The 15,407-nt window shown below is 44.6% G+C and overlaps 1 protein-coding gene across 8 annotated transcripts in view; it reads right to left on the reverse strand.

Annotated features, from left to right (window-relative positions):
- Positions 1–13,597, reverse strand: part of RELL1 (RELT like 1) — a 46,289-nt gene extending 32,692 nt beyond the window's left edge. For 7 of the 8 annotated variants that reach the window (XR_012904332.2, XR_012904334.2, XR_012904333.2 and 4 more), the window contains exon 1: positions 13,416–13,597. Coding sequence is in view for 2 of the 8 variants with exons in the window: in XM_075930591.2 (XP_075786706.2) it covers positions 13,416–13,509 (94 nt within the window). In the remaining 6 variants the exon portion in view is untranslated. The remainder of the gene's footprint in view (positions 1–13,415) is intronic. The other variant, XM_075930590.2, reaches the window with a different exon arrangement.
- Between the last annotated feature and the right edge of the window lie 1,810 nt (positions 13,598–15,407).

Raw genomic sequence — 15,407 nt, forward strand, 5'->3', positions numbered from 1 at the left:
TCTGGTGGAAAACAAGTCCAGATCTTTCCACAGAGTTCTGATGGTAATCTCCATTTTGTTTTCCAGTCACTGATGACAATCGCCATTTTAAGAGTGCACCTTACCAAAATTCTGTACACAGCAATTGCACTATAATCATTATGAACAGATCAACATTATAACTTTAGAGTCCCATTAACAGTATGTTACCTAGGGTAGGAGGGGATTGTGATCTCGGGCTGGAGACTGGGATGCCCAATCTGGGGCGGGGGGGAGGCGAGTTATGGATGAATGTAGAGCAGCGGGGCAGGAGTGTGGGGCAGAGGGTTGGGGAAGGCAGGGGCTGAGGTGGCAGAGGCAGGTTCTCGCCAGGAGACTTACTTATTTTCCTTCCCACCTACAGAGCTAAAGGCTTGCAGAGCTTAAAATCTTTTTGCCTGCTCAGCCATGTGCTTGATTGAGTGAGCAGGAGGGCTGTGTTTTGTGAATGCCTATTAATCAAACAGGTAGTTCCCAGTGGCCAGTGTCTGTCCAGAAACTGGGCAATGGGATTGTGCTGGGGGTGGGAGCGGCGTCTGAATCTTCCCCCTTTCCCTCCGGACTCAAAGAGAAAGCGCCCCGCAGCCATGTTTCTGAGTGGCATGCGGGACTGCCAGGCAAGCAGGAGAGCCTGCCTGGGGCTCCCCACCGCCTCCGTAGGCCAGATCCGGTGGCTTGGCAGACCGAATCTGGCCCATGGGCCATATTTTGCCTAGGCCTGTTCTATACTGACATTTAATTCTCACAAAAAATTCATTATTTTATCTGAATAAAAAAGTTTACTAGTATTGACACAGTGGCATATTGGCCTTTCTGGAATAAGAAATACATGCATTTACTCCTGTCTTTAAAATATTTGCATCAGATTTTACTGTACGTGGCTCATTTTGACTAAGAGACCCATTTTGATTGTATCTGTGCCATGCTATTAGAGTATTTTAAATCCTTTCTACTTAGCATCTGCCCCTGCTACTAAATCAGAAGAAGATCAACTAATAGGTCTGCCTGTCCACAGATATTAAATATTGCAAAGAATGTGGGGATTCTTTTCTTTCCACTATCATTCCCTCTTTCCTCCCTGTCCCATCTCCCCTAAATATTTTAGAAACACCTGCGAACAGTTAGTGAAAAACTAAGAAAAGTGTGAGAAGAACTGAGCTAGTAGATGCTCCTACATAAGATTGCTTTTGTTTTAGGCATCCTAAAAATCCTTGAGATCCATTCATGGATAGGGAAGATGAAGGCAGCTTCTCTGCTACAGTAGTTAAGTCTGCAGTTACCTGTGCCAACCTTGCTAACTTTCTTTGTACTAGGGATGTTAGATAGCAATTAATTGAACAGTCGTGTAACTGCACAAAATATTATCGATTACACAAATATTCTATGGTCCCGGTGGCAGAGCCCCTTACCACCCTGCACTGCTGCCTCTGATACAGAAGCAGTAGCACAAGGTGGCAGCAGTTTCTGTCTGTGGAGACCTTGGACTCCCAGCAGACAGAGGTTGCATCGGCATCAGACTGTTCTACGGCAGCCTCCTCTGCCCCCACCCCCACTGCTGACTCTGATGGTGAGACAGAAGCGCAGGGGAGACGGGGAAGCAGCTTGCGTGCGCCAATACACGCAAGGAGCTGGCTTGAAAGCTGGTTTCCTGTGAGTACCGGCTCCCGCCTGCCCCCTCACCCTCCTCACTGCAGTCTGTCTAACAGAGGCAGCAGCACAGGGGAAAGGAAAGGTGGTTCTGTGGATCCAGTGCTCGTGGGAAGTCAGCTACAGAGGCAGCAAGGGGAGCGGGAAATGTGTATAGTCAATAAGATTAACCGATAAACCTAGGCTTATTATATACTCAACTACACTTGGACATCCCTGCTTTGTAGATGCTTGGCTTCTATCCCATTTATCCAGTTCCTCCTTTTGTTTGTTTCTTTCTTTCTCTCCCCTCCCTGCATTCTCATTTCCCTTGAATTTTGCAATATGCCTGTATTTATTATACTATGACATCAGCAACAATGGATATGGAAAAAGGAAATGCTGAAGCTCAGTGTTCAGAAGGGTCATGACTTTTATTTTGACCTAATTCTGGATGTAAATAAGTTTGAAAGGGAGTATGCATATGCATGAAAAGGGAGAGAAAATGAGAAGAAAACATTGCTGTTCAGGTTTAGATATTTTGTGGACTATATAACTTGTAACGGGATCAACAAATATTTAGAATTATATTCCAAATACATTTAAAAATTAAAAAGGTATATTATAGAATACTAGAAGGCTGTACCCTGTGCTCACTACGCTTGCCAACCCCCCTCTGATTATATCATTCTGTCACGCATCAGGAAAAACATTTATATATATATAGAGAGAGAGAGAGAGAGAGAGAGAAAGAGAGAGAGAGAGAGAAAATATGTTAATAAACACATCACATTACTGCAGTAACAAAAGGTGAGCGTGTGCACAAAATGGCTTTTATACGAGGGTTTAGTAAGAGTTTCATGAAATTTTTGCAAAAAGTGAAAAGATCGCTAGCAGACTTTTTCCCTCGCAGAAAGAACTCCAAACATTTATGCAATTTAGATAATTTAGTAAGAAAATTACACTTAAGTAAAAGTAACTTAATTCTGAAATACATGAGCCAAGTCCTCACTATAGTAGAGCTATAGGTCGCTATGACAAAAATCAGAGCTTGAGAGACCACTGAATCATCAAAACCAGGAGACAAAATTACTGCAATATAACACAAATTCTCCACCAACTTTATGTTTAAAGTTTCTGTTTTTAAACAAGAATCACAAGCATGGATTCATGTCCTTCTTTCATTTCTCAGATATTTCCACAGCACAATCATTAGTCTCCAGTCTCTATCACATTCTTTTGCAGTTCAAGAAAAGCAGATTACACAGAATGACTCCTCTTCTATAGTGTCCAAAGCAGCTCTGAGGCTTGAAAAAGTGTATTAAGTGATCAAGTTTCTCTCTTATGGAACACTTGGTTAGTACTATATAATTGTAACAGATTTCATATTTGGTTAATGGTGGCTTTCTGTACTCTTGAGCACCAGGCCATTCCATTAATAACTTGCCTAAATCTGTTTGAATGGAGAATTTTCAAATTTCTATTAAAGCAGAATAAAAATGATCAAGTTAATATTTGTTTCATGATTGTCAAGGCTGTTCCCCATTATCTCACTCCAAAGCCTTAAAAATACCTTGCCTCTATAGGCTTCATTTTAAAAGCTTCCAAAGATCACAGATTTCCTGGCCTTGGGAGGTAGCTGTCACCAAATGGTGGGAAAAAACACCTTTCTTCTTGAACCAAGGAAGAAGCACTTGCACATCTTCCAGAGGGATACCCAAAGCTCTTTTGCCATAAGAGAGCTTGGAATAAAAAGAGAAAAACTGCATTCTCAGTCTTAGGCATGCATACATAGACCTCCTGTTATCCTTTAGGACACAAAAATCAAATCATGCCTTAAAAAAGGAGTTTTTATTAACAAAATAAAAAGCTATACCTGATAAAGCATACTTTCAGCTGCTAGGTGTTATAGAACTGAGAAAAGAAGAGATTAAAACACAGTTTAAAATACAATGTATGGGGGGAGGCACATGGATTTGGCACAGAGAAGTTTAACCAAACAACAGAACAAGGAAAATAACCTGATCACAACCAAATAGACATTTCTCCCCATCTACTTAAGATCCGTGCTTCAAAGTCCAGTCCATTTCCATGCCCAGTATTCTTTGTAGGCATGATAGTTCTTTCTGGTTCAATTTGTATTCTTCCCCCAACTCCTGGCTTAAATACTCACATAAAGAAAACAGCATGCAGGTATATCTTTCCATTTAAATTTCAACACCTTTTCCCATTGGCTCTTCTGGCTCCCTGACAACACCTCCTAGCTACCTGAGTTTAAACCTTAAGTAACTGAATGCTGGGATGTTTAGAAAAGGCAAGCACTTTGTCTATCCATCACAATGATGGATTCAAATTCTCTCCAAATAAACCCTCTTTGCAACAAAAATCTGCCAGGTCATCCATGATGGAAAATTGTCAGAAAAAATCCAGGTCACAACAGGTGTACGCCAAGGCTGCCTTCTTTCTCTATTACTCTTCCTAATTGTCCTAGACTGGGTCACAAAAACAGCATATGCTGACTCAGGAAGGGGACTCCAATGGACTCAAACTAGGAAACTTGAAGATCTAGAGTTTGCAGATGACTTAGCCCTGCTTGCAGACAAATTAGAGCATATGCAAGAGAAGACAGATGCCCTACAGGAAACAGCTGAGTGAGTGGGCCTCAAGATTAGTTAAGAGAAGACTTGGCCAAGAATGTGGTGATCCTATCGGAGGGGTGAATTTCAAGAGAAGCTGAAATTACAATTGAAGAAAAAGCAGCGCAAGAGGTAGATCAGTGTGTATACTTGGGTAGTGTTATCAGCAAGAATGGGGGAACTGAAGAGAACATCAGTGCAAGAATTAGAAAGGCGCAACAAGCTTGTGCCATACTATGACCAGTCTGGGGTACAAGAGCCATTTCAACAACAACCAAACTACCTATTTTCACTTCCAATGTGAAATCAGTGCTGCTGTATGGCTCGGAGGTGTGGTGTGTTGTCCAGAGCAAAACTAAGAGAATTCAGATATTTGTCAATAAATGCCCTAGACACATTCTCCAGCTAAAGTGGTACAACAGAGTGCCAAATGAAACCTTGTGGACAAAAACAAATCAGAAACCAACAGAGGTCCAGATTAAGAAAAGAAAATGGTGATGGGCAGGCCACAGTCTACTGTGAGGAATGTATCATGAGACAAGTGTTAGAATGGAATCCAAAGGGAAAGAGGAAAAGGGGACGTCCCAAACAAACATGGCGACGAAGTTGCCTGAACGAAGTAAAAGCAGCTGCCGTAACATGGGATCAAATCAAGACGATCGCTAAGGATTGCAAGAGATGGAGAATGACTGTGGAGGCCCTATGCTCCATTAGGAGCCCAAAAGACTAATAGAAATAGCAATAAAAATCAAATCTCTTTAGTTTTTTATGCAGAATATACAAAAGCAAATTAACTACTGTGTTACCCTTATTTTCCCAAGTCTCTCAAAATGTAACTAAAGAAAGACTACAACTGTAATCTGATGACTTAAAACACTTGAGATCAGTTCAACTATGCTTTTGTGTTTTCATTCATTGGCAAAGAAGTTTATGTTTTATCTGCTTTTCAAAAGTCTGTAAAGTTTTAGTCCACTGAACATTTTGGCATGCCCTTTCAGGGTTTTTTTGTTGTTGTTGCAACAATCAACATTTACAATTAATAAACAAGAGTATTTAATTTAGCTGAGTACACCTGAAGTAGTAAGCAGTCTGCCCCCCTTCTGTATAGTTCATAACATATCTGACCATGCTATTTGTTTAAAAGCATGGAAGTAAAGTTGTTTTTTACATAATATCTTCTAAGATTTTACCAAACTACCTCACAATAGTCTTAATGTTTAATTAGCATTAAAACTCAACATGATCAAACTGCAGCCTTCCGATATTCTTTACACAGTTCCCCACCTGCAGCCTTGAGAAATAATGTTAAAAGAAGTTCAGCCAAATTCATCTCCTCCTATCAGCAGAAGTACTGCATACAGTCCAGAAACAATGCTTCCCTCTCTATTAGCTTTAGCATAGTAGCTTCATTTTACTTCACCAGCACAGAATACAGATCTGAATGAGACTAGCAGGAAATAAATAAGAGAGGAAATAACATGAAGACAGAAGGAAAATGACAGCTATAGAATCTGTCCTCTCAGATGAGTGTTTTTTCCACAAAAATATTAAAACTAGATTAAGGTACCACTAGGGAGTTGCGCCCCCTGCTCGCTATACTTGCCAACCCCAGTTCTCACTCTGGCCACCGGGGAGGCCCAGGCTGCAGCTGCAGCAGCCTGGGCCCCTTCTCTCCCACCCCCAGACTCACCACCCCAGGTCCCTTCCCCCTCCCCACTTTCCCCACTCCAACTCGGTCCCTATCTCCTGCCCTGCCAACCCAGCCCGCGCCCCTTCACCCTGCCCCAGTCTTGCCAGCCCAGACCCTTTCTCCTCTCCCTCACCCATCCCCGGCCGCGCCAGCCCAGGCCTTTCCTCCCTCCCTGCCTCCACCCCCAACCACACCAGCCTGGACCCTTTCTTGAGGCCCCACGCTCTCCCCCGGCCACCAAGGGGAGGAAGGGGGGCCATTCCAAGGCCTCGCAGGCCCCACACTCTCCCCCTCCGCGGTCACTCCAAGACCTCACAGGCCCAGTTTGGCAACCAAGCACTGGGCAAAGAGGAGAGGAGAGGAGAGGAGGCAGGCAGGATGCAGAGTGATGCAATGATGTCATTCTGTTGTCCCGCAGGAAAAGGTTTTTTTATAGAGAGAGAGAGAGATGTTACAAAAGCAATAAGCGATGTCTCCTCAAATGTATCTAAAACAGAATTTCACAAAGTAAAGGCTAAAGGAATGAAATGGAAAGCTATTATGTTTCTTTCACCATTACAATATTTACAACTGTACCTACTTATATTTGTAGAACATTACAAATATAAATAATGCACATAATTTTAAGTCTTAGGACATAATGTATATTCCCCAAAAAAGTAGCATCCATATTTCCCAACACCACATACAAAACCTAAATGATGATTCTTGCATGGTGCTTCCGGAATTATATTGTATCTCCCTACTGGGGATGTGAATAGTTAACCAGAGGGAGTTGGAGCAGCTCCCAGTAGGGGGCTGCTGCAGCCCTGTGAGAGGCCAGCCGCAGACGGGCCAGATGCTCGGGCCAAGCTATAACAGCCCCTGAGAAATGAATCTATGTCATTGCAAATTTTCATTGTATAAACAGTCCTTATACTATAGCCCTACCAAATTCACAGCAGAAAAAACACATCATGGACTGTGAAATCCCCCATGAAATCTGGCTATGGTAAGAAGGGACAGGGCTGATGGCACTTAACCATCTGATTCAGGCTCTAGCCGGTAATCCTAGTCCAGGCTGGGGAGAGATGGAACTTCCTTTTACTTGCAGGGGTCACTTTGGGTACTGAGTCAGACCTCTGGGTACCAACGCCAGAGTAAGAAGCTCCCTGATTGACGGCTGAGACAGACCACAACCCAGACAAAGAAGCTGCAGCTGTCAGTCTCCATCTTCCTTCCCCCCAGCCCCCCATCTCAACCTGGGAATAGAAGCCATGGCATCAGCTCCTGCCAACCCAGGAGGAATGGCTGGAACCCCAACTGTAATCCCTCAAGCAAGAGAATGCCATGAAAACCTGCACATAAGGTAACCCACTCACCCATACCCTACAACTCCCAGTTCTGCACTACTGCTGGTTGTGGAGCTGGGTTTTGGGCTTGGAGCCTGACCAGCAGCTGCTGTTCTCCAGTTCTGAAGACAGTGCCTTTTAGTCTGTAATTGAATAGTTTTGTAACTGCATGAAATTTTAGCAGCTACACAACTATTCAATAGTCCCTGGGGGCAAGGCCAGCAGCCAGTGCACTTCGACCCCACTCGTGGGGAGCCCCCCACTACCTCATACTGCTGCCTCTCTCTCTCTCTTAAAGAGAGAGAGAGGCAGCAGTGTGGGGTGGCAGCAGGAACCAATCTGCGAGGGGAGCCAGTATATAAACCGACTTCCCATGTAGACCAGCTCCCATCTGCCAGCTCATACAGTTGTCTCTCAAACAGAGGCAGCAGCATAGGGTGGCAGCATCCCCTGTCTGCAGGATGTCTAAGGTCACCGTAGACAGAGGCTACACCAGAATCCCATGGAGCAGCCTCTGTCCGCAGCGAGCCTGAGCCTGCTTTGGACAGACACTGGTCCGTGGCAGCAGGTCCTGTCAATGGAGGGGTCTGCGTTCCCCGCAGACACAGGCTGCCACCGTAGAGCAGTGTCTGTCCACAGCAGGCCCAGGCTCATTGCAGACAGAGTCTTGGGATGACAGAGCAACTTCTGTCCATGGGAAGCTCGGATCCCTCATGGACAGGGGCTGCTGCTGCAGAGCAGCATCTGTCTGCAGTGGGCCCAGGCCCATTAGTGACAGAGGCTGCTGCCACAGAGCAGCCTCTGTCTGTCGTGAGCTTGGGCTCTCTCCCACCACCAGCTCCTGCCTGCCCCCTCCCCTGCTGCCTCTGTAGAAGGCAGCACAGGGGTCAGAGGAAGGCAGGTCCACAGAACCAGCACATGCAGGGAGCCTGCTTGAAAGCTGGCTCCCCATGCATATCGTCTCCCACCTGGCTCCCCGCCCACACACACACACACACACACTCCACACTGCTGACTCTCTATCAGAGGTAGCAGCACAGGGGCAGCGTGGGAGGTGAATACAGTGCTAGAGGGGAGCTGGCTTACAGGCACCAGCTCCTGCTTCCTCTGCAACCTCTAATACAGAGGCAGCAAGGGGGGTTACATGTAGTTGACAATATTAGGCTTATCGGTTAATCGTGTAGTTGTCTACACATTGACATCCCTAGAGCCTTTGCCAGCAGCAGCATAGAAGTAAAGATGGCAATCCCATGAGCCCAGTACCCTTCCACCCTACACACACAATTCCCTTTTAGGTTGGTGGTACCATGGTTACAACACCATAAAATTTCAGATGTAAACATCTGAAACCATGAAACTGATTATTTTTAAAATCCAATGACCATGAAATTGATCAAAATGAACCATGAATTTGATAGGGCTTTAACTATAGACAATAGTTGTCACTATTAAGTGCATTTCCAATACTAAGCTGAAAATTGAAATTTAAGCACAAAGGTGACTCTCCACTCTTCCTCTTGATACCCATGAGTCACAAAGAAAAGTATAGCTGAGCAGCTAGCTCTTTAGAAATAAATTGATCTGTCAGACTTCTTATGAGTGCCCTGTCCCAATGTTTTGCAAATATAGTATAAGAAATAAAACCCTGCTAATCTGATGATACCTGGCACTAACCCATTTTTAAAGGAAAACATAAACTCTCCTCATGCTCACATACACCACCCCAAAAATTCACCAGCACAATTATCTTCAAGATCATCAGAACTGAATTTGAATAAACATTTTCATACATTAAACGTCTGTACATGTTCTCAATCCCAGCCTTCTGGCTAATTAAACAAATATGTCTAAATGTCAGTTTCTCTTCATGAAGCTATAGAGCAACAACTGTATAGTAATCATAGCATGTACAAACCTGTATCACACAGAGGAAAAAAAAAGAGACTGTGTTTGGGGGAAAAAAATAAAAATACCCTCCTTTTCTTATTACTTCCCCAATACATAAACTCAGGATGTAGGCGAGTAGTCGGCTAATCAATAAATCCAGGCCTTTTTGTTAATCTAGTCCAGTATTTCTCAACCAGTGGTCCAAGTACCCTTAGGGGTACACAATAGAAGTCTGGGGGGTACGTCAACACAACTGAAATTTGAAGAAAACTGAATTTTTTTTAAGTTTTACAGCCCTTAATTATTTTTGTACTTTTTAAACCCAAAAATGTCATCGCCCGCCTGGCTACAATTAAGTTGTTTAAACAAATGTGTTGCAATGGTAGGGAAAAAATGGTGTGTCTGAAAACTGTAGGCACTGGGGGTACTTATAATTTTTTTAAAACGGGAGTACTTATATTTTTTTTGAAAAGGAGATACATTATTAAAAAAAAGGTTGAGAAATACTGATCTAGTTGACCACTCCCTGCCCCCTTGCTGCCTCCTTATCAGAGACAGCGGGAAGGGGGAGGAAGCTGGAGATGGTTTAAAAGCTGGTTTCCCCAAGCACCATCTTTACAATGCCACCTTCCTCCCCCTCTGACTGAGGCAGCAGCGGGGGGGGGGGGGGGGGAGCAGACAGAGGGCAGGGGAGACTAAGGGTGTGTCTAGACTACAGAGTTTTGTCGACAAAAGTGGACTTTTGTCGACAAAACTATACCTGCGTCTACACTACCGCTGAGTTCTGTCGACATAACGTCAACAGAATTCAGCAGTTTTGTCGACGCTGGTAAACCTCATTTTAAGAGGCATAACGCCTTCTGTCAACAGAGTTCTGTCAACAGAAGGTGTTATTGCATGTAAACTGTCCTTGTGTCTACACTGCCATGTCAACAAAGCAGCTTGCTTTGTTGACAGAACTGAATGTAGTGTAGACGCTCTTTGTCGACAGAAGCTTTGTCGACAGTATCTGTCGACAAAACCCTGTAGTCTAGACGTACCCCAACATGAAGCAGCCTCTGCTTGCAGCATGCCCAGGCTTGCTGCAGGCAGAGTCTACTCTGGCAGCAGCCTCTGTCTGCTAGGACCCTCTGTGGACAGGGGCTTCAGCTGTGAAGCTGTCTGCAGCAGTCCAGGCTGGCCATGGACAGAGACTGATCCAGCCAGGCAGGCAGCCAGCCCAGCTGAGTCCCAGCTCGTGCCGGGTCCAGGACCTACCCCTGCTGTGGCTCGGCAGTTTCCTTATCAACTGAGTAATCAATAAAAATTATATCGACTACTTGATTAGCCAATTAATCACATCTTAACGTCCCTAACAAATGCACCAGAAACAATTAATTCCCTGTGAGTCAATAAAAGTTAGTAACACCAGAAGATGAATCTGTTTTAATAAAAATTTGGGTCTGATAGATAAGAGATGACTTCACCAACACCTGGATATGATGTTAAAAGTTAGTGTGTGCTTTCTCCAAGGCTTTGTCCATATTATGATTTTTTAGACACACAGGATGGGATCTACACTGCAACTTGGAGCAAGCCTTCCAGCCAAAGTAGATGGGGCTGATTTTTAAAAAGAAAGAGGTTATATGCCACCTCAATAATTCACCAATATAGCGGTCCTCAAACTCAATAGAATGTAATCTGTGTCAGGCTCAACTGACTACCAAGACTTGAAGATCCAGCCCACAAAAGCTTATGCCCAAATAAACATGTTAGTCTTTAAGGTTCCACAGTACTCCTCATTGTTTTTGCTGAAACTAACACAAAACCAATATCCATATTATTATAGTAATAAGATGAAGGCCTGAAACATAAGCCAATGTGTCACAGATAAGGTATCAGGTTTGAGGCCTACGCAACAATAGTAAAGATTTTGATATTATAAAGCAGAGTTAAGCTGTGAGCAAGAGGCAGGCCCTGTTCACAGAATTTGACATAACAGGACTGATAATGAAAAATTCTAATAGATGCTAGGCACAGAGGTAAAACACCAATTGGTACTGGGCACAGGTTGAAAGCACATTCTAGAGGGATGGTAACAGCACTTAGTTAAGAAGCACCTTGATACCCACATACTCCACAGATAATAGGGACATACCCACCCAGATTCAGGACACATTCTAAAATTACAGCATGATGGACAGATAGTGGAAGTTTTAATGTTAGAGGATGGCAGGCTGATACATCAGAAGTGATATGTAATTTGTTTGTACCTGTGTATAAAGTTGTGTCTTTATCCAGCCTAGGAGCAATGGGACCTTTCACTGGCTGAGCAGGACCTTTGTCAGGGGTTATATATGCAAAGTGGCTCAGTAGAGTCTACCAATAACTATTACTATACTTTATTTGGCAATAAACCTGACCTGTGTGTTCGATCCTTATCTGATTTTGTGGTATTTGGAGTCTGTTGTGTTGACTACTTGCACAAAGTCAACACAACACAGGGGAGGAGCACATGCATAGTTATTATCATTGGATAGAGCAAGAGATCTGACAGGACACCACACCAGTTATTTTTAGTTATTTCTGACACCCAGAATTATTTTTATAGTGTTAAGGTGAGCCTCACTGGTGTGATTCAGTTTGCCTGGGCTGGGAGACTTGATCCCAGCTACAACGTAGACATAACTTTAGTTACAGTCCCCCCCAGAAGTCATAGTTCAGATAAAGCGAGGCTGTTTTTACCATTATATCCTCCCACCCAGTTGTACCATCTGAGAATGATAGATCTGCAAAATTGAAGTGTAAAAAGCCATGGAGCAATGCTTATTATTATACTCTGGTGTTCGCTTAGATTCCAAATTTCAAATAAAACAAGCCAATACTTGGGAGTTACCAACTCCATTACACAAAACTATTTAAGAAGTTAATTTTAAAGTCACACTATAAACAAGTATCTTTCCCTATAATACTGGACACCACCTTTCAGATTAATGGATTTTTTAAACCCTCAACTATATATATGCTATTTATTCACCAATTACTTTCTGCATTTCTTATCCTAGACAGTAAAAAGAAATTACGTCAGTTTCACATTTTGTTTCTTAGTATACTGCAATGTCTGGCTTGAAATCTCTACAGAGTAATGTTAGTTTAAAAATAACTGTTTTCAATTGAATTTACTTTTAATGTGAATTATCTAGAGAGATCTCATGAATTATAAAAAATCCAATTATCAAAATTTAAATTTTGAGCCAAACTTAAATTGACAGCATCCCTTGAAACAGAGACAATACTCTGATTCAGGGTACACCTTATCTCCCTCAAGCAGCATCAGGATGCCTTTGAAGACAACACATCTGCCTCAATGTGTGGAACTGACAATTTTGGCATGTTTAACAGACATGCCAAGTTTATACAATAAATGCAAAACACAAGCCATAAATCCAACATTTTAGAGGTCTGTATCCCCGATAATTGGGCAACCTGAGCCATAAGGCAAATGTGGAAAACCAAGAACTTTCTTGCTACAGCTTTGGAACGGTTCAGGGATCTCACTAGCCCCAGCTGTGCCTCTAGTTATGGGATATTACACAAGAAGCTGTATCTAAGTGAATTCTCATCCGACTGGGGAAAGGGAGTCTTTTCCAACTACCAGGACACATCGCCAAGAGAATACAACTGATCGGGGTGGAGGAAGAAACACCCAGACCGAGCTCTGCTTCTCCTCACGCACCTCGGGTGCCCAGCCCGGACTGCCCGTAGCACAACGCCTCAAAAAGTGCCTCCGTCCCCAGCCTGCCTCTCTTACCTTGGGCCGAGATAAAGAGAGTCCGGAGGCCGCCTCACGCCGCCTCCCAATCCCAAGTGGTTGCCCGGTGCTAGCTGCCCGGAAGGGGCCAGCTCCAGCTGCGCAGGACGTGCCCGGCAGGTAGCGGCGAGTGAGCGGCCCCGAGGAAGTCAGTGCGCGGCAGGGGAAGCGAGGAGAAGGCAGAAGAGCAGAGGAGGGCGCTGGACGGGGCCCCGGAAGCTGTTTGGGCTGCGCGAGCACCGAGGGGAGGGCGGCGGCGAGCCGGGGCACCGGGAGGCCGAGGCCGGGGGGAGGGCTAAGCCGGCGCGGCGAGGGGCGCCAGGCCAGGGGCTACGGGAGCGTCGGGACGCGGGTGCTGGGGGGAGGCAGCTCCTGGCCCAACGTTTAGTCCCCGGCGAAACTCCCGTGCGGCGCAAGGATACAGTCGTGTCACCCACCGAGCGCGGAGCGGTTGCCCTGGGCGGCCACCGCGCCCAGCATAACGGCAGCCGGGGAGAGCCCGGGCGCCACGGCCGATTCATGCGGAGCCATCCCAACTGCTGCCGCCCCGCGCGCTGCGCGCCCCCGCTGGGCGAAAGGCCCCTCAGCCTCCGCCTCCAGCCCGGCCGCCCCGCCTAGGAGCCGGGCGGGTCGCTTGTCGCAGCACTGAGCATGCCCGGGAACCGACGCGCCTCGCCCCGCTCCCCCAGCCTGTTCGGGGAGGGGAGAAGCCTGCGGGTGATGGTGCGGGAAGGGGGGTGCCGAGAGAGGGGCCAGGCCCGGCTTGTGTATCTGCTGGAAGGGCGCTTTTCGGACCCCCCTGCTCTGGGCTGGGCGATACTGAAGAAGCTGGCTTCACGCCTATTTAATCGTGTCCCGGGGCTCCCTCCCAGCCAGCGCCTCAAGGAAGCAAAATAAAATGCAACGCCCACAACGTTTAGATCGTGAATCTCTTAAGAAAGTTAAACTTAAAAAACAACACAAGGTCTGGTAGCACTTTATAGACCAGCGTTTCCCAAACTGTGTCCTGACGGGGGGGGGGGTCGCGAGCAACTGAGAAGGGGGTCGCGGTATCACAAGTTTGAGAACCCCTGTTATGGACTAACAAATTGCTACCAGACCTTTTGTTGTTGTTTAAGTTTATCCTGTACAGACTAACTCGGCTACCCCCGAAACTTCTTAAGAAAGTTAACAGGGAGCCCATGGAAGTAGTGGACTGTACATGGCTTGGTTGCTCTAACCATGGGTCTAGCTATAAGTTTGGGTGGAATCAGTAAAGTTTGAATACCATTTGAAAAATACATTTCATTTGCTTTTAATTAATAAAAGGTCTATTTTTAAGATGACTCAATGGGTTTAAAGAAAATTGTGTATGACTGTAGGCATAATTTTGCCCGGAAAGGAATATATTTTGTAATTTGAAACACTTCATTTATTGTTATAATTATATTAAATAGTGAAGGAAATGCAACAAGAACCTTATAAAACATAGGTTTTACTAAATCCTGATTGTTTGCTGTTTATACCAGTGCTGAACGATTCAGTGCAGGCTGATGAAACTTATCTGCTAAAAGACCTTGCATGGATCCACTTGAACTACCCAGGGGCAGAGTTTGAGGGTAGGGGAGTTTGTGTTACAAAAGCAGGAACATGTTGCAGGGAGACACAAAACTGTGTGTAAGAAATTTTGAAATACAGTAGGCAGTTATGAAATAATCTGCACACAGGAGAGAAAGTTTCTCCCTGCCCACGGTTAATTATTTTGTCATATACTTTGTAGCATATATATCTTTTACCATTTTACTCTGTTATGTTATTGATGTATTTTAAAAAACTCAACAGTTCTTACTCCTATTTTTTTTCCATTATTTTGAGATGATGTAACATCACAAATGGCAAGGAACATGACCAAAAAGCTGAGTGTTGTTCTGTTATGGCTTTCTTTTTAACCAACTCCTCACAGAAAATTGTTAATATACGTCATCAGTTGGCTGAACTTCCTCTATTGGGATGATTGTCAAAAATAGGATTTAGAAGTGTATAAACAGGTCATTTTGTGGAATGGAGATGCAAGAGAAAATGGTTTTCATCTGTTCTCTGACTCACTGTGTATCATCCAAGTCATTTATGAGCTGTTTTTTCGAGACGCTTAGAACATGCAGCTCCTGTGCACTTCAGTGGAAGTTGTAGGGGTTTAGCATTTCTAAAACTCTGATTATTCATCTTCTCTGTCCCTTCATTTCCTCCATCTGGAAAATACAGATACATCTACCTATAGCCAATCCAAACTAGTGACGGGCTGTGTCATCCGTGCTCTGCAATTGAGGTGCCTCGCAATGCCTTGATGCTGTTTCTCCAAAATGGACCATTCAAATCACGTTCTGGTTTCTACCTCTAATTGCCACATGCAGGACTCCAATACATCTCCAGTCCTGGATGTCCTCTTCCAA

Source organism: Pelodiscus sinensis, chromosome 4, assembly GCF_052426305.1.
Source record: "Pelodiscus sinensis isolate ZL-2025 chromosome 4, ASM5242630v1, whole genome shotgun sequence".
Lineage (NCBI taxonomy): Eukaryota > Metazoa > Chordata > Testudines > Trionychidae > Pelodiscus > Pelodiscus sinensis.